The following is a 21,029-nucleotide window of genomic DNA, read 5'->3' as shown; positions in this document are numbered from 1 at the left end:
TGGGTATGGCGACCGCCATGATGAGTGAAGGAGGCCGCCATGTTGGTTGTGGCAGCTGCCATGATGGGAGTGGCTACTTCTCCGTCAGGCCCGGCCGTATCTCCCAGACTAACCGGACACGTCCTCACCTCACGAGTCCGGCCCGACCGCTCCGGACCCGCCACAACCCCGGTAACAGCGCCCGAAGCGCCACCAGCGCGGCCCTGCCCATACTCAAGATGGCGCCGCGCTCTGAGGCCTCGCCGGAACCTCCAACATGGCGGCGCCGGTGACGCCATTCTTCTTCCGGCGCGGGCCGGAAGTGGCGCGGCCATGGCGGCCGGGAGCTCCCGGGGCTGGTGAGGCCGGGGGGGGCCTTGGGGACACCGGGAGGGGCCTTGGGGACACGGGGGGGGGGGCTTTGGGGACACCAGAAGGGCTTTGGGGACACCGGGAGGGTCTTGAGGACGCCGGTGGTGGCGGCCTGGGCGGGGAGTCGGGATCGCGCCCGCGCCAGGCCCGGGTTTGGGGCTGGGGGCGCCGTGAGGGCCCCGCGCCCTCCTCGTGTCCTCTCAGTGTCACCTCAGTGTCTCCAGCCCCCTCCTGTCACCCCCGTGCCCCTCAGTGTCCCCAGACCGCCCGTGTCCCCTCTGTGTCCCCATCTTGTCCCCAGTCCCTTCTGGTGTCCCCTCTGCTGTCCCCAAGTGTCTCTCAGTGTCCCCCAGGGTGTGGTGGCACCCAGGGAGGTGACGCTGAGGGTCCTTTGTCCCTTCCCTGTCCCCTCCCCTGTGTCCCCAAGTGTGGTGTCACCCCTGGGGTGACACAGGTGACACTGAGGTGACACTGGGGTGACATTGCTGTGTCCCCAGATGCCACCATGGCCACCAGCCGCTCAGAGGACGAGGAGTCCCTGGCAGGGCCCAAGCGGGGCCCGGCCACCCCCGTAGGGACTGTCCCCAAACGGCGCAGCTCGTCCAGGTAAGGACACTGGGGACAGGGAGGGGACACAGGGGAGACGTGAGAGACGTGAGGGGGGGCTTGGGGACACTCCAGGGGGACCCTGTGCTCGCTCCCAGTCCATCCCAGTCCCTCCCAGTCCCTCCCAGTCCCTCCCAGTCCCTCCCAGTCCATCCCAGTCCCTCCCAGTCCCTCCCAGTCCATCCCAGTCCATCCCAGTCCCTCCCAGTCCCTCCCAGTCCATCCCAGTCCATCCCAGTCCCTCCCAGTCCCTCCCAGTCCATCCCAGTCCTTCCCAGTCCATCCCAGGTTCATCAAGAGGCGCAAGTTCGACCATGAGCTGGTGGAGTCCAGCCTGGCCAAGCCCCCCAGTCAATCCCAGTTAATCCCAGTTAACTCCAGTCTATCCCAGTTTAACCCAGTCCATCCCAGTCAATCCCAGCTCCCTCCCACTGGTTCCCAGTCCCTCCCAGTCCATCCCAGTTTGGTGTTTGGGTTCATCAAGAGGCGCAAGTTCGACCATGAGCTGGTCGAGTCCAGCCTGGCCAAGCCCCCAGTGCCCTCCCAGTTTAACCCAGTCAATCCCAGTTTAACCCAGTCAATCCCAGTGGCTCCTACTCCACTCCCAGTGGTTCCCAGTGGTTCCCAGTGTCTCCCAGTGTCTCCCAGTCCATCCCAGTTTGGTGTTTAGGTTCATCAAGAGGTGGAAATTCAACCATGAGCTGGTCGAGTCCAGCCTGGCCAAGTCCCCAGTCAATCCCAGTTAACTCCAGTGCCCTCCCAGTCCCTCCCAGTTAATCCCAGTTAACTCCAGTCAATCCCAGTCAATCCCAGTGGCTCCCAGTGGCTCCCAGTGGCTCCCAGTCCCTCCCAGTCCATCCCAGTTTGGTGTTTAGGTTCATCAAGAGGCGCAAGTTCGACGATGAGCTGGTCGAGTCCAGCCTGGCCAAGTCCTCGCGGGCCAAGGGGGGTCCCGAGCCCCCCCCCAGACCCGGGGGGGCCGCGGGGCCGGCGGGGGGGGGAGGGGCGGCCACCGAGCCCCCCCCGGGAGAGAGGAAAAAGGTGGGAAAAAGTGGGAATTTGGGGAAAAAAGGGGGGAATTTGGGAAAAAAGGGGGGAATTTGGGGGGAAATGGGGGAATTTGGGAAAAAAGGGGGGAATTTGGGGGGAAATAGGGGGAATTTGGGGGAAAAAGGGGGGATTTTGGGAAAAAAGGGGGGAATTTGGGGAAAAAGGGGGGAACTTGGGGGGGAAATAGGGGAATTTGGGGGGGAAAATGGGAATTTGGGGAAAAAAGGGAATTTGGGAAAAATGTGGGAATTTGGGGGGAAATAGGGGAATTTGGGGGAAAAAGGGGGAATTTGGGGGAAATGGGGGAATTTGGGGGGGAAAATGGGAATTTGGGGAAAAAAAGGGGGGAATTTGGGGGGAAAGGGGGGAATTTGGGGGAAAAATATGGGAATTTGGGGGAAAAATGGGAATTTAGGGGGAAAAATGGGAATTTGGGGGAAAAACATGGGAATTTGGGGGAAAAATGGGAATTTAGGGGGAAAAATGGGAATTTGGGGGAAAAACATGGGAATTTGGGGGAAAAATGGGAATTTAGGGGGAAAAATGGGAATTTGGGGGAAAAACATGGGAATTTGGGGGAAAAATGGGAATTTAGGGGGAAAAATGGGAATTTGGGGGGAAAAATATGGGAATTTGGGGGGAAAAATATGGGAATTTGGGGGGAAATCGGGGAATTTGGGGGGAAATCGGGGGAAAATGGAAATACGGGGGAAAAATATGGGAATTGGGGAAAATGAGAATATGGGAATTTGGGGGGAAAACTATGGGAATTTGGGGGAAAGATATGGAATTATGGGGAAAAAGGGGAGTTGGGGAAAATATGGGAATTTTGGGGGGGGGGAAATATGGGAATTGGGGAAAATGGGGATCTGGGGATTTGGGAAAAATGGGAATATGGGGGGAAAAAGGTGGGGAATTGGGGAAAAGATGGGGATTTGGGGGAAAATGGGGGGAATTGGGGGAAAAGGTGGGGATTTGGGAGATTTGGGGGAAAATGGGGGGAATTGGGGAAAAGATGGGGATTTGGGGGAAAATGGGGGGAATTGGGGGAAAAGGTGGGGATTTGGGAGATTTGGGGGAAAATGGGGGGAATTGGGGGAAAGATGGGGATTTGGGACTGGGGGAAAATGGGGATTTGGGGGAAAAGGGGGATTTGGGATCCCCTCCCTAAAGTCAGCCAGGGACATCCTGGGGACACTCGGGACCCCTCGGGTGCCCCTCAGGTGCCCCCCAGGTGCCCCCCAGGTGTCCCAGCCTGTGCCCCCCTCACTCACTCAGGGACATCCTGGGGACACTCGGGACCCCTCAGGTGCCCCCCAGGTGCCCCCCAGGTGCCACCCACCCCTGTCCCCCCCCCCAGGTGTCCCGGGCCGTGCCCCCCCCGGCCCCCCCCGGGCCCGGCCCCCCCCCGGCGCTGCCCAAGAGGCTCAAGAAGAGCAAACCCAGCCCCGCGCCCCGCGACCTGGGCAGGTGGAAGCCTGCGGATGATCTGCTGCTCATCAACGCCGTGCTGCAGGTGAGACACGCCTGGGGGGGGCTGCCGGGACCCCCGCCCGCCTGGGGGACCCCCCTCGAGTTGGGGAACCCCCCCTTGGTTGGGGGATTCTGGGGGGTTTTGGGGGGAACCCCTGGAACAATCGCTTAGGGCCCAATGGCACCTTGTGGTGCAGGTGAGGGCACACCTGGGGGGATCTGGGGAGGTTTTGCGGGTCTCTCCTCGCCTGGAGGGACTTGGGGGACCCCCTCCTCAATTGGGGGATCCCCACACACCTGGGGAACCCCCCTTAATTGGGACCCCCTTTAATTGGGGGATTTTGAGGGGGAACCCCAAGGAAAGGACCTGGGCAGGTGGGGGCTCATCAGTGCACACATGGGGGGGAGCTTGGGGAGGTTTTGGGGGTCTCTCCTCACCTGGAGGAACTTGGGGGACCCCCTCCTCAATTGGGGGATCCCCACACACCTGGGGAACCCCCTCTTAATTTGGGGACCCCCCCTTTAATTGGGGAATTTTGGGGGGATCCCCAGAACGGTCGCTTAGGGCCCAATGGCACCTTGTGGTGCAGGTGAGGGCACACCTGAGGGGATCTGGGGAGGTTTTGGGGTCTCTCCTCACCTGGAGGGACTTGAGGGACCCCCACCCACCTGGGGAACCCCCTCTTAATTGGGGACCCCCTTTAATTGGGGGGTTTTGGGGGGAACCCCAAAATGGTCACAATGGCTTCTTGCGCTGCAGGTGAGACACACCTGGGGGGCTTTGGGCTGTCCCCCTCCCCTGCAGGATTTCGGAGTGACCCCAGGACCCCTCCCCTCACCCCCTCCCCCCCTCACCTGTTGATTTTTGGGGTTCCCCCCCCCCCCAGACCAACGACCTGACCTCGGTGCACCTGGGGGTGAAGTTCAGCTGCCGCTTCACCCTGCGCGAGATCCAGGAGCGCTGGTACTCGCTGCTCTACGACCCCGTCATCTGCAAGTGAGGGCACTTGGGGGGTCCTGGGGGGCTTCAAGGGGTCCCACAGCTGTGGGGGGGTCCTGGGACTCAGGGGACACAGGTGACAGCAGGGGGACACAGGTGACAGCCCTGTGACACCCATGGGACACCCAGGAGCGCTGGCACTCGCTGCTCTATGATCCCGTCACTTGCAAGTGGGGACAATTTTGGGGGTCCTGGGGCGTCTTTAGGGGTCCTGGGGGGCTCCCACTGGTGTGGGGGAGTCATGGGACTCAGGAGACACAGGTGACACCTGTGTGACACCCATGGGACACCCATGGGACACCCGTGTGACACCCGTGTGACACCCAGGAGCGCTGGCACTCGCTGCTCTACAACCTCATCACTTACAAGTGGGGACAATTTGGGGGGTCCTGGGGGGTCCTGGGGGGCTTCAAGGGGTCCCACATGTGTGGTGGGGGGGTCCTGGGACTCAGGGGACACAGGTGACACCTGTGTGACACCCATGGGACACCCGTGTGACACTCGTGTGACACCCAGGAGCGCTGGCACTCGCTGCTCTACGACCCCCTCACTTGCAAGTGGGGACAATTTGGGGGGTCCTGGGGGGGCTTTGGGGGGTCCTGGGGGGACTTTGGGGGCCTCAGGGCGTCTCACAGGTGTGGCAGAGTCAGGGGACACAGGTGACACCCGTGTGACACCCGTGTGACACCCCTGGGGCACCCCTGGGGCACCCCTGGGGCACCCCTGGGACACCCATGGGACACCCAGGAGCTTTTGCTTTAGGACCCCAGGGGGGTCTCAAGTGTCCCCAAGGGGTCTTGGGTGTCCCCAGGGGGGTCTCAGGGGTTTGGGGACAGTCCCAGAGGTGTCCCCAAGTGTCCCTGTCGTGCCAGGCCATGTGCCAGCTGCACCCTGAGGGTCATAGGGGTGTCCCAATGTCCCCACTGTCCCCATGTCCCCATTGTCCCCACTGTCCCCATGTCCCCACTGTCCCCATGTCCCCATTGTCCCCACTGTCCCAATGTCCCCACTGTCCCCACTGTCCCCATGTCCCCAATGTCCCCATTGTCCCCACTGTCCCCAATGTCCTCGTTGTCCCCAGGCTCTCGTGCCAGGCCATGCGCCAGCTGCACCCTGAGGGTCACAGGGGTGTCCCCAATGTCCCCACTGTCCCCACTGTCCCCATGTCCCCAATGTCCCCATTGTCCCCACTGTCCCCATTGTCCCCATGTCCCCAGGCTCTCGTGCCAGGCCATGCGCCAGCTGCACCCCGAGGCCGTGGCCGCCATCCAGAGCAAGGTCCTGTTCAGCAAGGCCGAGGAGCAGCTGCTGACCCGCGTGCCATCGGTCAGTGTCCCCAAACGTCCCCAAACGTCCCCTAAGGTCACCCCATTGCTGCTGACCCGCGTGCCATCGGTCAGTGTTCCCTAATGTCCCCTAACGTCCCCAAACGTCCCCTAACGTCACCCCATCACGGCTGACCCACGTGTCATTGGTAGGGCCTGTCCCCTAATGTCCCCTTGACATGTCCCTGCTGTCCCCTGACGTGTCCCCAAATGTCCCCAGAGCCCCGTCCTGTCCCTGGACACCTTCCAGGAGCTGCTGCAGGCTGTGTTTGACCCTGCCAGGACCTGTCCCCTGCCCTGTCCCTGTGTCCCCTGCTGTCCCCTGACATGTCCCCAAATGTCCCCAAATGTCCCCAGAGCCCCGTCCTGTCCCTGGACACCTTCCAGGACCTGCTGCAGGCTGTGTTTGACCCTGCCAGGACCTGCCCCTGCCCTGCCCTGTGTTCCCTGCTGTCCCCTGACGTGTCCCCTGACATGTCCCCAAATGTCCCCAAATGTCCCCAGAGCCCCGTCCCCTCGCTGGACACCTTCCAGGAGCTGCTGCAGCGCCACCCCGCCGTGTTTTACCCTGCCAGGACCCCCAAGGCCCTGCAGCTGCACTGGCAGCTCCTGCGCCAGTACCACCTGCTGCAGGACCAGACAGGTGGGGAGGGCTCCTGGGGGGTCCCAGGGGGGTTTGGGGGGTCCTGGAGGGGATTTGGGGGGTCCCAGGGGGGATTTGAGGGGTCCCAGGGGGGATTTGGGGGGTCCCAGGGGGAGTTTTGGGGGTTTTGGGAGGTCCTGGAAGGTTCAGAGACCCCCAAAATGCAGCAGCTCCTGCACCTGTAGCACCTGGGGAGGGGTCCTGGAGGGGATTTGGGGGCTCCTGGGGGGATTAGGGGCTCCTGGAGGGGTTTTGGGGGGTCCCAAGGGGGATTTGAGGGGTCCCAGGGGGAGTTTTGGGGGATTTGGGGGGTCCTGGAAGGTTCAGAGACCCCCAAAGTGCAGCAGCTCCTGCACCTGTAGCACCTGGGGAGGGGTCCTGGGGGGGATTTGGGGGGTCCTGGGGGGATTTGGGGGGTCCTGGGGGGTTTGGGGGGTCCCAGGGGGGAATTGGGGGGTCCCAGGGGGGATTTGAGGGGTCCCAGGGGGAGTTTTGGGGGTTTTGGGAGGTCCTGGAAGGTTCAGGGACCCCCAAAGTGCAGCACAGGTGCTCCTGCACCTTTAGCACCTGGGGAGGGGTCCTGGAGGGGATTTGGGGGGTCCTGGGGGGATTTGGGGGGTCCTGGGGGAATTTGAGGGGTCCTGGAGGGGATTTGGGGGGTCCCAAGGGGGATTTGAGGGGTCCCAGGGGGAGTTTTGGGGGATTTGGGAGGTCCTGGAAGGTTCAGAGACCCCCAAAGTGCAGCAGCTCCTGCACCTGTAGCACCTGGGGAGGGGTCCTGGAGGGGATTTGGGGGGTCCTGGGGGGATTTGGGGGGTCCTGGAGGGGATTTGGGGGGTCCTGGGGGGTTTGGGGGGTCCCAGGGGGGAATTGGGGGGTCCCAGGGGGGATTTGAGGGGTCCCAGGGGGAGTTTTGGGGGTTTTGGGAGGTCCTGGAAGGTTCAGGGACCCCCAAAGTGCAGCACAGGTGCTCCTGCACCTTTAGCACCTGGGGAGGGGTCCTGGAGGGGATTTGGGGGGTCCTGGGGGGATTTGGGGGGTCCTGGGGGAATTTGAGGGGATTTGAGGGGTCCTGGAAGGGTTCTGAGAGGATTTGGGGGGTCCCAGAGGGGATTTGGGGGGTCCTGGAAGGTTCAAGAACCCCCAAAGTGCAGCGGCTCCTGCACCTGTAGCACCTGGGGAGGGGTCCTGGAAGGGTTTTGGGGGGTCCTGGGGGGATTTGGGGTGATTTAGGGGGTCCTGGAAGGGTTTTGGGGGGTCCCAAGGGGGATTTGGGGGGTCCTGGAAGGGTTTTGGGGGTCCTGGAAGGGTTTTGGGGGGTCCCAAGGGGGATTTGGGGGCTCCTGAAGGGGTTTTGGGGGGTTCTGAAGGGGATTTGGGGGCTCCTGAAGGGGTTTTGGGGTGATTTAGGGGGTCCTGGAAGGGTTTTGGGGGGTCCCAGGGGGGATTTGGGGAGGTTTGGGGCGGTCTCAGGGGGATTTGAGGGGTCCTGGAAGGGTTTTTTAGGGTGAATTTGGGAGAATTTGGGGGTCCTGAGGGGGGGGGGGTCCGAGGGGGATTTGGGGGTCCCAGGTGGGATTTTGGGGGGGTTTTGGGGGTCCCTGGGTGGGTTTGGGGGGGTCTGACCCTCCTGGCCCCGCAGTGCAGCCCCTCCCCAAGGGGGATCAGGTGGAATTTGGGGTTTTTTTGGGTTTTTGGGGTTTTTGGGGTTTTTTGGGGGGTCTGACCCCCCTGGCCCCGCAGTGCAGCCCCTCCCCAAGGGGGATCAGGTGGATTTTGGGTTTTTTTTGGGGTTTTTGGGGTTTTTTGGGGGGTCTGACCCCATTGGCCCCGCAGTGCAGCCCCTCCCCAAGGGGGATCAGGTCCTGAATTTCTCTGACGCCGAGGAGCTGCTGGACGATGGCAAACTCAGGTGGGGCTGGGGGGTTTGGGGTTTTTTGGGGTTTTTTGGGGTTTTTTGGGGTTTTTTGGGGTTTTTTGGGGCAAATTTGGGGAAATTTGGGGGGGGTTTGAGGGGTTTTGGGGGGGTTTGGGGGGTATTTTTTGGGGCTCTGAGGGGGATTTTGGGGGGGAATTTGGGGCATCTGGGGGGGCTTAGAGGGGTCTGGGGGTTCTGGGGGGATTTTGGGAGGGTCTGGGGGGGATTTGGGGGAGAATTTGGGGTCGATTCGGGGGGAATTGGGGAAAGTTTGGGGGATCTGGGCAGGCTTTGGGGGGTTTTGGGGGGGGTCTGAGGGGTTTTTGGGGGATTTGGGGTTTTTGGGGGATTTGGGGTTTTTGGGGGGATTTGGGGTTTTGGGGGATTTGGGGTTTTGGGGGAGGGATTTGGGGGTTTTGGGGCATTTGGGGTTTTTGGGGGATTTGGGGTTTTGGGGGATTTGGGGTTTTTGGGGGGGATTTGGGGTTTTTGGGGAGGTTTTTTGGGGTTTTTGGGGGATTTGGGGTTTTTTTTGGGGGATTTGGGGTTTTGGGGGATTTGGGGTTTTTGGGGGATTTGGGGTTTTGGGGGATTTGGGGTTTTTGGGGAGGTTTTTTGGGGTTTTTGGGGTTTTTGGGGTCTCTGGGTCACCTCTCCCCCCCCTGCAGGGACGTGCGGGACGAGGTCCTGGAGCACGGTGAGAGCCCGGAACCTTCCAGAACCTTCCAGAACCCGCCAGGCCTGTCCGTGTGTCTGTCCCAGAGCTGGCCCCGGACCCCTCTGTCTGTCTGTCTGTCTGTCCGTGCAGAGCTGACCCTGTCTGTCTGTCTGTCTGTCTGTCAGATCTGACCCTGTCTCTCTGTTTGTCTGTCTGTCTGTCCGTCCGGCAGAGCTGACCCTGTCTGTCTGTCTGTCTGTCTGTCCGTCCGGCAGAGCTGACCCTGTCTCTCTGTCTCTCTGTCTGTCTGTCTGTCTGTCTGTCAGATCTGACCCTGTCTGTCTCTCTGTCTGTCTGTCTGTCCGTCTGTCAGAGCTGACCCTGTCTCTCTGTCTGTCTGTCTGTCTGTCCGTCCGGCAGAGCTGACCGTTGCTGACCGGCGGCAGAAGCGCGAGATCCGGCAGCTGGAGCAGGAGCTGCACCGCTGGCAGGTGCTGGTGGACTCCATCACAGGTGGGCCTGGCCGTCCGTCCGTCCGTCCGTCTGTCCGTCTGTCTGTCCCCGGCTCCGTCTGTCCGTCCCTGAGTCCCCGTGTCCCTCCCTGGGCCCATTCTTGTGTCCGTCTGTCCATCCTTGGCTCTGGCTCTGTGTCCGTCCCTGGCTCCATCCGTGTGTCCAGCTGCCCGTCCGTCCGTCCATCTGTCCCCGTGTCCCTCTGTCCCCTCACTGTCCCCCCATTGTCCCCTGGCTGTCCCCAGGGATGAGCTCCCCGGATTTCGACAGTCAGACTCTGGCCGTGCTGCGGGGCCGGATGGTTCGGTACCTGATGCGCTCCCGCGAGGTGAGACCCCAAAAACATCCCCAAAACCACCCCAAAACATCCCCAAAAACACCCCAAAAACATCCCCAAAAATACCCCAAAAATACCCCCAAAACATCTGCAAAAATACCCCAAAACATCCCCCAAAATACCCCAAAAATACCCCAAAAACATCTGCAAAAATACCCCAAAGACATCCACAAAACCACCCCAAAACATCCCCAAAAACACCCCAAAAACATCCCCAAAAATACCCCAAAAACATCTGCAAAAATACCCCAAAAACATCCCCCAAAATACCCCAAAACATTCCCCCAAAAACATCCCCAAAAATACCCCAAAAACATCCCCCAAAATACCCCAAAAACATCCCCCAAAATGCCCCAAAAACATCCCCAAAATACCCCAAAAACATCCCCCAAAATGCCCCAAAAACATCCCAAAAATACCCCAAAATACCCCAAAAACATCCTCCAAAATACCCCAAAAACATCCTCCAAAATACCCCAAAAGCATCGTCCAAAATACCCCAAAAACATCCCCAAAATACCCCAAAAACACCCGCAAAATGCTCCAAAAATGTCCCCAAAAATACCCCAAAAACATATACAAAAATACCCCAAAACATCCCCCAAAATACCCCAAAACATCCCCAAAACATCCCCAAAAACACCCCAAAACATCCCCAAAAACACCCCAAGAACATTCCCCAAAATACCCCAAAACATTCCCCCAAAACATCCACAAAAATACCCCAAAATACCCCCAAAACCACCCCAAAGCATCCCCAAAATATCCCTAAATACCCCAAAAACATCCCAAAAATGTCCCCAAAACCCAAAAAACCACCCCGAAAACATCCCCAAAACCCTCAAAATAACCCAAAAAACCCCAAAAACCCCCAAAAAACCCCAAATCCCCCCAGATCTCCCTGGGATCCCTCCAAAAATCCTCAGCAGCTCCCCCTAAAAACCCCACAAAAACCCCAAAAAAACCTCCCCAAATTCCCTGTGAGGACACTCTCAAAACCCCCCAAAAAAACCCAAAAAACCCCAAAAAACCCCAAAAACCCCAAAAACCCCCCAAAAACCCCCAAAACCCCCCAAGAACACCCCAAAACCCCCCAAAAAACCCCAAAAACCCCAAAAAAAACCCCAAAATCCCCCACATCTCCCCAAATCCCCTGGGGATCCCTCCAAAAATCCTCAGCAGCTCCCCCTAAAAACCCCACAAAAACCCCAAAAACCTCCCCAAATTCCCTGTGAGGACACTCTCAAAACCCCAAAAAAACCCCCAAAATACCCCAAAAAACCCCAAAACCCCCCAAAAACCCCAAAAACCCCCCAAAAACCCCCAAAACCCCCCAAGAACACCCCAAAACCCTGCAAAAAACCCCAAAAACCCCCAAAAAAAACCCAAAAAACCCCAAATTCCCCCAGATCTCCCTGGGGATCCCTCCAAAAATCCTCAGCAGCTCCCCCTAAAAACCCCACAAAAACCCAAAAACACTCCCCAAATTCCCTGTGAGGACACTCTCAAAACCCCCCAAAAAACCCCAAAAACCCCCCAAAAAACCCCAAAAAAACCCCAAAAACCCCCCAAAAACCCCCAAAACCCCCCAAGAACACCCCAAAACCCTGCAAAAAACCCCAAAAACCCCCAAAAAAAACCCAAAAAACCCCAAATCCCCCCAGATCTCCCTGGGATCCCTCCAAAAATCCTCAGCAGCTCCCCCTAAAAACCCCACAAAAACCCAAAAACACTCCCCAAATTCCCTGTGAGGACACTCTCAAAACCCCCCAAAAAACCCCAAAAACCCCCCAAAAAACCCCAAAAAAACCCCAAAAACCCCCAAAAAACCCCCAAAACCCCCCAAGAACACCCCAAAACCCTGCAAAAAACCCCAAAAACCCCAAAAAAAAACCCAAAAAACCCCAAATTCCCCCAGATCTCCCTGGGGATCCCTCCAAAAATCCTCAGCAGCTCCCCCTAAAATCCCCACAAAAACCCCAAAAAAACCTCCCCAAATTCCCTGTGAGGACACTCTCAAAACCCCCCAAAAACCCCCCAAAAACCCCAAAAAAACCCCAAAAAACCCCAAAAAACCCCAAATCCCCGCAGATCACCCTGGGCAGAGCCACCAAGGACAACCAGATCGACGTGGACCTGGCTCTGGAGGGCCCGGCCTGGAAGATCTCCCGCAAGCAGGGTGGGTTTGGGGTTTTTGGGCTTTTTTGGGGTTTTTGGGGTTTTTTGGGGTTTTTTTGGGGTTTTTGGGGGGTTTTGAGAGTGTCCTCACAGGGAATTTGGGGAGGTTTTTTGGGGTTTTTGTGGGGTTTTTAGGGGGAGCTGCTGAGGATTTTTGGAGGGATCCCAGGGGATTTGGGTTTTTTGGGGGTTTTTTGGGGTTTTTTGGGGTTTTTTGGGGTGTTTTTTGGGGGTTTTTTGGGTTTTTGGGGTTTTTTGGGGTTTTTTTGGGGTTTTTTGGGTTTTTTGCGGGTTTTTGGGGTTTTTTTGGGGGTTTTTGGGGGGTTTTGAGAGTGTCCTCACAGGGAATTTGGGGAGTTTTTTGGGGTTTTTAGGGGGAGCTGCTGAGGATTTTTGGAGGGATCCCAGGGTGATCTGGGGGCATTTGGGGTTTTTTGGGTTTTTTGGGGTTTTTTGGGGTTTTTTTGGGGTATTTTGGGGTTTTTTTTGGGGTTTTGAGAGTGTCCTCACAGGGAATTTGGGGAGGTTTTTTGGGTTTTTGTGGGGTTTTTAGGGGGAGCTGCTGAGGATTTTTGGAGGGATCCCCAGGGATCTGGGGGGATTTGGGGTTTTTGTGGGTTTTTGGGGGTTTTTTGGGGTTTTTTGGGGGTTTTTGGGGTTTTTTGGGTTATTTTGAGGGTTTTGGGGATGTTTTCAGGGCGGTTTTTTGGGTTTTGGGGACATTTTTTGGGATGTTTTTGGGGTATTTAGGGATATTTTAGGGATGCTTTGGGGTGGTTTTGGGGGTTTTTGGGGTGTTTTTATGGGGTTTTCGAGGGGAGTTGCTGATGTGTTTGGAGGGATCTTGGGGTTTTTTGGGGGCATTTCGGGTTTTTGGGGGGATTTGGGGTTTTTTGGGGGGGCATTTGGGGTTTTTTGGGGGGGGCATTTGGGGTTTTTTGGGGGGGGCATTTGGGATTTTTTGGGGGGGGGATTTGGGGTTTTTTTGGGGGTCCTCACAGGGATTTTGGGGCGTTTTTGGGGTGTTTTTATGGGGTTTTCGAGGGGAGTTGCTGATGTGTTTGGCGGGATCTTGGGGTTTTTTTGGGGGTGATTTGGGGGGGATTTGGGGCTTTTTGGGTTTTTTGGGTGGGTTTTGAGGTCCCCCATGGGTTTGGGGATGTTTTGGGGGGACTCTCCAGGGTTTTTTAGGGGTTTCTGGGTATTTTGGGGTTTTTGAGGGGAGTTCCTGAGGTTTTCCAGAGGATCCCAGGGTCGGACCTTGGGGGAGTTTTTTAGGGAGGATTTGGGGTTTTTGGGGGGTTTTTTATGGGGTTTTTGAGGGGATCCCGGGGTGATCGGGGTTTTTTGGGGTTTTTTGGGGTTTTTTGGGATCCCCCAGGAGGTTTTGGGTTTTTTGGGATGCCCTGAAGGATTTTTTGGAGCCATTTTTGGGGCCCATTTCTATCCAAACCCCTCCCTTTCTCCACCACCAACCCCAAAACCCTCAGGGGTGGTCGGGAACCCTTTGGAATTTTTGGGAATTCCCGGAAATGCCCCGAAATTCCCGGAAATGCCCCGAAATTCCCGGAAATGCCCCGATTTCCCAGGGGTGATCAAGCTGAAGAACAACGGGGAATTCTTCATCGCCAACGAGGGCCGGCGGCCGATCTTCATCGACGGCCGCCCCGTGCTGGGCGGCAGCAAATGGAAACTCAGCAACAACTCCGTGGTCGAGGTGGCATCGGGGGGTCCTGGGGGGATTTGGGGGGTCCTGAAGGGGATTTGGGGGGTCCTGGTAAAAATTTGGGGGGGTTTGGGGGAGATTAGGGGGGGTTTGGGGGAGATTTGGGGGGAATTTGAGGCGTTTTGGGGAGTCCGCGAGGGGTCCTGGGGAGTTCCTAAGGGGTCTGAAGGGGGTTTTGAGGGGGATTTGGGGGTTCTGGAAGGATTTGGGGGTCCCCCAAAAGCTCCTGGGGAGGTTTTGAGGTGCCCTGGGGGGGATTTTGGGGGGGTCCCAGAAGGGTTTTGGGGGGTTTGGGCCGATCTTCATCGACGGCCGCCCCGTGCTGGGGGGCAGCAAATGGAAACTCAGCAACAACTCCGTGGTCGAGGTGGCATCGGGGGGTCCTGGGGGGATTTGGGGGGTCCTGGGGGGATTTGGGGGGTCCTGGTAAAAATTTGGGGGGGTTTGGGGGAGATTTGGGGGGAATTTGAGGCGTTTTGGGGAGTCCACGAGGGGTCCTGGGGGGGTTTTGGGGAGTTCCTCAGGGGTCTGAGGGGGTTTTGAGGGGGATTTGGGGGGTCCTGGAGGGGATTTGGGGGGTCCTGGGGGGGATTTGGGGGGTCCTGGTAAAAATCTGGGGGGTCCTGGAGGGGTTTGGGGCAGATTTGGGGGAGATTTGGGGGAGATTTGAGGCGTTTTGGGGAGTCCGCGAGGGGTTTTGGGGAGCTCCTAAGGGGTCTGAGGGGGGTTTTGAGGGGGATTTGGGGGTTTTGGAAGGATTTGGGGGGTCCTGGAGGGGATTGGGGGGGTCCTGGTAAAAATTTGGGGGGTCCTGGGGGGGTTTGAGGCAGATTTGGGGGAGATTTGGGGGGAATTTGAGGCGTTTTGGGGAGTCCGCGAGGGGTTTTGGGGAGTTCCTAAGGGGTCTGAGGGGGGTTTGAGGGGGATTTGGGGGGTCCTGGAGGGGATTTGGGGGGTCCTGGTAAAAATCTGGGGGGTCCTGGAGGGATTTGGGGCAGATTTGGGGGGAATTTGAGGCGTTTTGGGGAGTTCCTAAGGGGTCTGAGGGGGGTTTTGAGGGGGATTTGGGGGTTCTGGAAGGATTTGGGGGGTCCTGGGGGGCATTGGGGGGGTCCTGGTAAAAATTTGGGGGGTCCTGGGGGGTTTGGGGCAGATTTGGGGGAGATTTGAGGCGTTTTGGGGAGTCTGCGAGGGGTCCTGGGGGGAATTTGGGGAGTTCCTCAGGGGTCTGAGGGGGTTTTGAGGGGGATTTGGGGGGTCTTGGGGGGGATTTGGGGGGTCCTGGGGGGTTTGGGGGAGATTAGGGGGTGTTTGGGGGGAATTTGAGGCATTTTGGGGAGTTCCTAAGGGGTCTGAGGGGGGTTTTGAGGGGGATTTGGGGGTTCTGGAAGGATTTGGGGCGTCCTGGGGGGTTTGGGGAGGGGTCTCTGGGGTTTTGGGGAGGGGTCTCTGGGGTTTTTGGGGTCTCTGGGGTTTTGGGGAGGGGTCTCAGGATTTGGGGAGGGGTCTCTGGGGTTTTGGGGGTCCCGGGGGGGTTTTGGGGAGGGGTCTCTGGGGTTTTTGGGGGTCTGTGGGATTTTGGGGGTCCCGGGGGGGTTTTGGGGAGGGGTCTCTGGGGTTTTGGGGGTCTGTGGGATTTTGGGGGTCCTGGGGGGGGTTTGGGGGTCTCTGGGGTTTTGGGGTTTTGGGGTTTTGGGCAGGGTCTGACGCCCCCCTCCCCCCAGATCGCCAGCCTCCGCTTCGTGTTCCTGATCAACCAGGAGCTGATCGGGATCATCCGCAGCGAGGCCGCGCGCCTGGGCCAGCAGTGACACCAGTACGGACCAGTACGGACCAGTACGGACCAGTACGGAGCAGTGTGGGACTGGGACTGCCCCAGTGACCTCCCAGTCACACCAGTATGGGACTGGGACCCTCCCAGTGACCTCCCAGTAACACCAGTGTGGGACTGGGACTGTCCCAGTGACACCAGTTTGGGGCTGGGAACCTCCCAGTGCTCCCAGTTTGGGACTGGGACTGTCCCAATGACACCAGTTTGGAACTGGGATTGTCCCAGTAACACCAGTTTGGGACTGGGACCCTCCCAGTGACACCAGTGTGGGACTGGGACTGTCCCAGTGACACCAGTTTGGAACTGGGATTGTCCCAGTGCTCCCAGTATGGAACTGGGACTGCCCCAGTGACCTCCCAGTCACACCAGTATGGAACTGGGATCGTCCCAGTGACACCAGTAGGGCACCACTGACACCAATATGGGACTGGGAGCCTCCCAGTAACACCAGGGACACCAGTATGGCACCAGTATGGGACTGGGGGCCTCCCAGTATGACCAGTATAGCACCAGTGTGGGACTGGGACTGCCCCAGTGACCTCCCAGTAACACCAGTGTGGGACTGGGACTGTCCCAGTGACACCAGTTTGGGACTGGGACCCTCCCAGTGCTCCCAGTTTGGGACTGGGACCCTCCCAGTGCTCCCAGTTTGGGACTGGGACCTTCCCAGTAACACCAGTTTGGAACTGGGACCCTCCCAGTGCTCCCAGTTTGGGGCTGGGCTCCCCCCAGTGCTCCCAGTTTGGGGCTGGGCTCCCCCCACCCCAGCCCAATCATCAGGGGCTGAATTTCCTGGAATTGCCCCAAAATTCCCCTCCCAAATCCCAAATTTTGGCTCCTTCCCAAGGGAAGAAAAAAAAAGAAAAAAATTCCCAATTTTTAAAGCTCCAAAGTTTTTATTGGATTCGTTCTCAAGTTTTCGTTCATTGAAAGGGAAAAAATTCCCCAAAAAACAAAAAAATCCCAAAAGAAAACCCCAAACTTGGGAAAAGATGGAAAAAAAAAGGGAAATTGGGGGAAATTGAGGAATCTCCCAAAAATTCCCAAAAATCCCCAAAAATTTGGGGCTGGGATTGGGGTTTGGGGAGGGGGGGAGGAGGAAATTCCTGAAATAAATTCCAGAGAAAATCCAAAAATGCTGGAGTGTCGTGGGGAGAGGGGGACACCACAAATCCCAAAGGGAAAATCCCAAAAAATCCCAAATCCCAAAGGGAAATCCCAGATTCCAAAGGGAAATCCCAAAATCCCAAAGGGGAAACCCCAAATTTTGGGGGAAAATCCCAAATCCCAAAGGGAAATCCCAAATTCCCAAAGGGAAATCCCAAAATCCCAAAGGGGAAACCCCAAATTCCCAAAGGGGAAACCCCAAATTTTGGGGGAAAATCCCAAATCTCAAAGGGAAATCCCAAATTCCAAAGGAAAATCCCAAATTTTGGGGGGAAAATCCCAAATTCCAAAGGAAAATCCCAAATTCCAAAGGGGAGATCCCAAATCCCAGAGGGAAAATTCCCAAATTTTGGGGGGTCAGGAAGGAAGGGACCCCCCCCAGATTTTTGGGAGACCCCAAAATCCCAAATTTTCCCCCCCAAAATCCCAAATTTCCCCCGTTCCCATCCCGGCTCTTCCCTCGCTGCCAGCGCGAGGTCGGGGTTGGGATTTTGGGAATTTTTTTTGGGGGAAAAAAATTCCGGGATTGGGACAAAACCAAACCCCAAAAATCCCAGTGGGAAAAAGACGGGAAGAGGGGGGAAAAAAATGGGGGGAAAATGGGGGGAAAATGGGGGAAAAAATTGAAAAAAGGGGGAAAAAAAAGAGGAAAAAATGGGGGAAAAAAGGGGAAAAAAGGAAAAAATGGGGGAAAAAGGGGGGAAAAAAGGGGGAAAAAGGGGAAAAAGGGGGAATGGCAGCGAGTGGGGTCTGTAAACGTTCCTGGGGTGGATCCCAAATCCCCGTCCCCGGTTTTGGGGCTCTCAGGAATTGGCCCCCTCGGGGCGGCTCCTGCGGGGCCCCGGGCGGCTCCGGGCGGGTTTGGGGTCCCCGGAGGGTTTGGGGCTTTTGGGGTTTTGGGGGGGTTTGGGGCTTTTGGGGTTCTCGGGGGATTTGGGGTTTTTGGGGGATTTGGGGTTTTCAGGGGTTTTGGGCTCTCTGGGGTTTTGGGGGGTTTTGGGGTCTCTGGGGTTTTTGGGGTTCTCGGGGTTTTGGGGGTTCTCGGGGTTTTGGGGGGTTTTGGGGTTTTTGGGGTTCTCGGGGTTTTTGGGGGTCCCCGGGGGGCGCTGGGGGCACGGGCGGGGTCCGGCTGCTCCCGGGGGTTTCCGGCTCCGCTGGGGGGGCTGCGGGAAAAGGGGAAATGATCCCAAATCCCGGGAAATGATCCCAAATCCTGGGAAAGGATCCCAAACCCTGGGAAATGATCCCAAACCCCAAATCCTGGGAAATGATCCCAAACCCTGGGAAATGATCCCAAATCCCAATGCCAGAGAAAAGCCCTGAATTCCCAAATTCTGGGAAGGGTGGGAGAGAAAAGGGGGAGAACCTGGATCCTAAATCCCAGTGCCAGCCCCTCCCAACCCGACCCCGACCCCGACCCCGACCCCACCGTTCTGGGGGCTGGCCCTGGACCCCATTCCCAGCAATCCCAATCCTGAACCCCTGAGCCCAACCCCAGTCCTGATCCCATTCCTCGCATTCCCAAACCCCATCCCAAATCTCAGAACTCATGATCCCAATCCCAAATCCCTTCCCGATCCCATCCCATCCCAATCCCAAATCCCAAATCCCAAATCCCATCCCCATCCCCGCTGTCCCAGCCCCACCTGTGGGGTCGGGGGTGGCTCCGTTGGGGCCGCGCCGCCCTCGGGGGATCCCGGGGCCGATCCCGACGGGAATTCCGGGGCTCCCAGGGGGGATCCCGGGGCTGATCCCATTGTTGATCCCGTTGTGGATCCCATTATTGATCCCAATGTTGATCCCAATGTTGATCCCATTGTGGATCCCATTGCGGATCCCGTTGTTGATCCCAATGTTGATCCCATTGCTGATCCCGTTGTGGATCCCGTTGTTGATCCCATTCCTGGTCCCGTTGCTGATCCCGTTGTGGATCCGGGGCCGGAGCTGCAGCGGGAGCGGCTGGAATAGCTGGGCCTGGGGTGGGAAACTGCGGAGACAGACTGGGAATACTGGGAATACTGGGAACACTGGGAATGCTGGGAATGCTGGGAACACTGGGAATGGGGCTGGGAATGGGACTGGGAATACTGGGAACACTGGGAACACTGGGAATGCTGGGAATGCTGGGAACACTGGGAACACTGGGAATACTGGGAACACTGGGAATGGGGCTGGGAATGGGACTGGGAACACTGGGAATACTGGGAATACTGGGAATACTGGGAATACTGGGAACACTGGGAATACTGGGAATGGGGCTGGGAATGGGACTGGGAATACTGGGAATGGGATTAATGGGACTGGGATCAGTGGGAATGGCACTGGGGGCACTCGGAGCACTGGGGATGGGACTGGGAGCACTGGGAACACTGGGGATGGGGTTAATGGGAGCACTGGGAATGGGGTTAATGGGAATGGGGTTGGGAACTGGGAGCACTGGGGATGGGATTTATGGGACTGGGAACACTGGGAATGGGGTTAATGGGAGCACTGGGAGCACTGAGAGCACTGGGAGCACTGGGATTAATGGGAATGGGACTGGGGGCACTGGGAGCAGTGGGGTTAATGGGAACGGGGTTAATGGGAGCACTGGGAATGGGATTTATGGGAGCACTGGGGGCACTGGGAACACTGGGAGCACTGGGAATGGGATTTATGGGACTGGGAGCAGTGGGAGCAGTGGGAGCAGTGGGGTTAATGGGAACAGGGTTAATGGGAGCACTGGGGATGGGATTTATGGGAGCACTGGGAACACTGGGAATGGGATTTATGGGAGCACTGGGAATGGGATTTATGGGAGCACTGGGAACACTGGGGATGGGATTTATGGGAGCACTGGGGGCACTGGGAACGGGGCCGGGCTCCAAGACCCCAGACCCACCCTGGCCGGATCAGGAGAAATTCCCAAGGGATTTTCCTGGGAGTTTTCCCCGGAATTGCAGCCCCACCTTGCCCGAAGGCCAAGGACATTCCCAAGGGATTTTCCCAGGTTTTTCCCATGGGTTTTTCCCAGTTTTTTCCCGTTTTTTTCCCGGAATTCCAGCCCCACCTTGCCCGAAGGCCGGGGACTCTCCCAGGGCAGATTCCTGAGAGTTTTTCCCATGGGATTTTCCCAGGTTTTTCCCGGTTTTTTCCTGGAATTCCAGCCCCACCTTGCCCGAAGGCCAAGGACATTCCCAGGGCAGTTTTCCCAGGTTTTTCCCAGGTTTTTCCCATGGGATTTTCCCAGGTTTTTCCCAGGTTTTTCCCGGAATTCCAGCCCCACCTTGCCCAAAGGCCAAGGACATTCCCAAGGGATTTTCCCAGGTTTTTCCCATGGGATTTTCCCAGGTTTTTCCCAGGTTTTCCCCAGGTTTTTCCCAGGTTTTCCCGGAATTCCAGCCCCACCTTGCCCGAAGGCCAGGGACATTCCCAGAGCAGATTCCTGAGGGTTTTCCCATGGGATTTTCCCAGGTTTTTCCCGTTTTTTTCCTGGAATTCCAGCCCCACCTTGCCCGAAGGCTGGGGACTCTCCCAGGGCAGTTTTCCCAGGTTTTTCCCAGGTTTTTCCCAGGTTTTTCCCGGTTTTTCCCGGAATTCCAGCCCCACCTTGCCCGAAGGCGCCGATGCTGCCCCTCAGGGCCTCGAGGTCGCAGCCGAAGCGCCCGGCCCGGCCCAGCTCCTCATCGAACTTGCGCTCGCTGACAAAGTGCTGGGAATGGGAAATCCGGGAATTCCCGTGGGAATGGGAAATCCGGGAATTCCCGTGGGAATGGGAAATCCGGGAATCCCCGTGGGAATGGGAAATCCGGGAATTCCCGTGGGAATGGGGTTGGGAAAAGGGGAATTTCCGTGGGAATGGGAAATCCGGGAATCCCCGTGGGAATGGAAATCTGGGAATTCCCGTGGGAATGGGGTTGGGAAAAGGGGAATTCCCGTGGGAATGGGGCTGGGAACAATGGGAATCCCACTGGGAATGGGGCTGGGAACAGTCGGGAATTCCCACTGGGAATGGGGCAGGGAACAATGGGGATTCTCATCAGGAATGGGGCTGGGAACAATGGGGAATTCCCACTGGGAATGGAAATCCAGGAATCCCCGTGGGAATGGGAAATCCGGGAATCCCCGTGGGAATGGGAAATCCGGGAATCCCCGTGGGAATGGGGTTGGGAAAAGGGGAATTCCTGTGGGAATGGGGCTGGGAACAATGGGGATTCTCACTGGGAATGGGGCAGGGAACAATGGGAATTCTCATCAGGAATGGGGCTGGGAAC

The 21,029-nt window shown here is 57.6% G+C and overlaps 2 protein-coding genes across 4 annotated transcripts in view; one reads left to right on the top strand and one right to left on the bottom strand.

Moving 5' to 3' along the window:
- Nucleotides 1–297: 297 nt before the first annotated feature.
- MCRS1 (microspherule protein 1) lies at nucleotides 298–16,620 on the top strand. The gene is made up of 14 exons (XM_066567812.1): nucleotides 298–338; nucleotides 849–957; nucleotides 1,833–1,998; nucleotides 3,368–3,523; nucleotides 4,368–4,477; nucleotides 5,698–5,806; nucleotides 6,310–6,448; nucleotides 8,285–8,360; nucleotides 9,035–9,063; nucleotides 9,445–9,537; nucleotides 9,783–9,865; nucleotides 11,966–12,053; nucleotides 13,642–13,769; nucleotides 15,503–16,620. The coding sequence occupies exons 2-14, from the start codon at nucleotides 857–859 to the stop codon at nucleotides 15,587–15,589; spliced, it is 1,365 nt and encodes a 454-aa protein (XP_066423909.1). The 5' UTR covers nucleotides 298–338; nucleotides 849–856; the 3' UTR covers nucleotides 15,590–16,620.
- The window catches only part of LOC136567969 (spermatogenesis-associated serine-rich protein 2-like), a 24,151-nt gene continuing 19,604 nt past the window's right edge, over nucleotides 16,483–21,029 (bottom strand). For all 3 annotated transcript variants that reach the window (XM_066567796.1, XM_066567795.1, XM_066567797.1), the window contains 3 exons: nucleotides 20,365–20,467; nucleotides 18,423–18,763; nucleotides 16,483–17,939 (listed from right to left, as the gene is read on the bottom strand). In XM_066567796.1, coding sequence (XP_066423893.1) covers nucleotides 17,580–17,939; nucleotides 18,423–18,763; nucleotides 20,365–20,467 — 804 coding nt within the window. In that variant the 3' untranslated portion in view covers nucleotides 16,483–17,579. The remainder of the gene's footprint in view (nucleotides 17,940–18,422; nucleotides 18,764–20,364; nucleotides 20,468–21,029) is intronic.

This window comes from Molothrus aeneus, chromosome 30 (assembly GCF_037042795.1).
Source record: "Molothrus aeneus isolate 106 chromosome 30, BPBGC_Maene_1.0, whole genome shotgun sequence".
NCBI lineage: Eukaryota > Metazoa > Chordata > Aves > Passeriformes > Icteridae > Molothrus > Molothrus aeneus.
The sequence above is the reverse complement of the archived record's forward strand: the minus strand, read 5'-3'. Positions and strand labels throughout refer to the sequence as shown.

What these genes read in the sequence shown, in the direction of transcription:
- MCRS1 (XM_066567812.1), top strand. Translation starts at nt 857, where the DNA reads ATGGCCACCAGCCGCTCAGAGGACGAGGAGTCCCTGGCAGGGCCCAAG. An exon ending in CTGGACGATGGCAAACTCAG is followed by an intron (nt 8,361 to 9,034) that starts GTGGGGCTGGGG and finishes CCCCCCCTGCAG; the next exon opens with GGACGTGCGGGACGAGGTCC. An exon ending in GCTGGTGGACTCCATCACAG is followed by an intron (nt 9,538 to 9,782) that starts GTGGGCCTGGCC and finishes GGCTGTCCCCAG; the next exon opens with GGATGAGCTCCCCGGATTTC.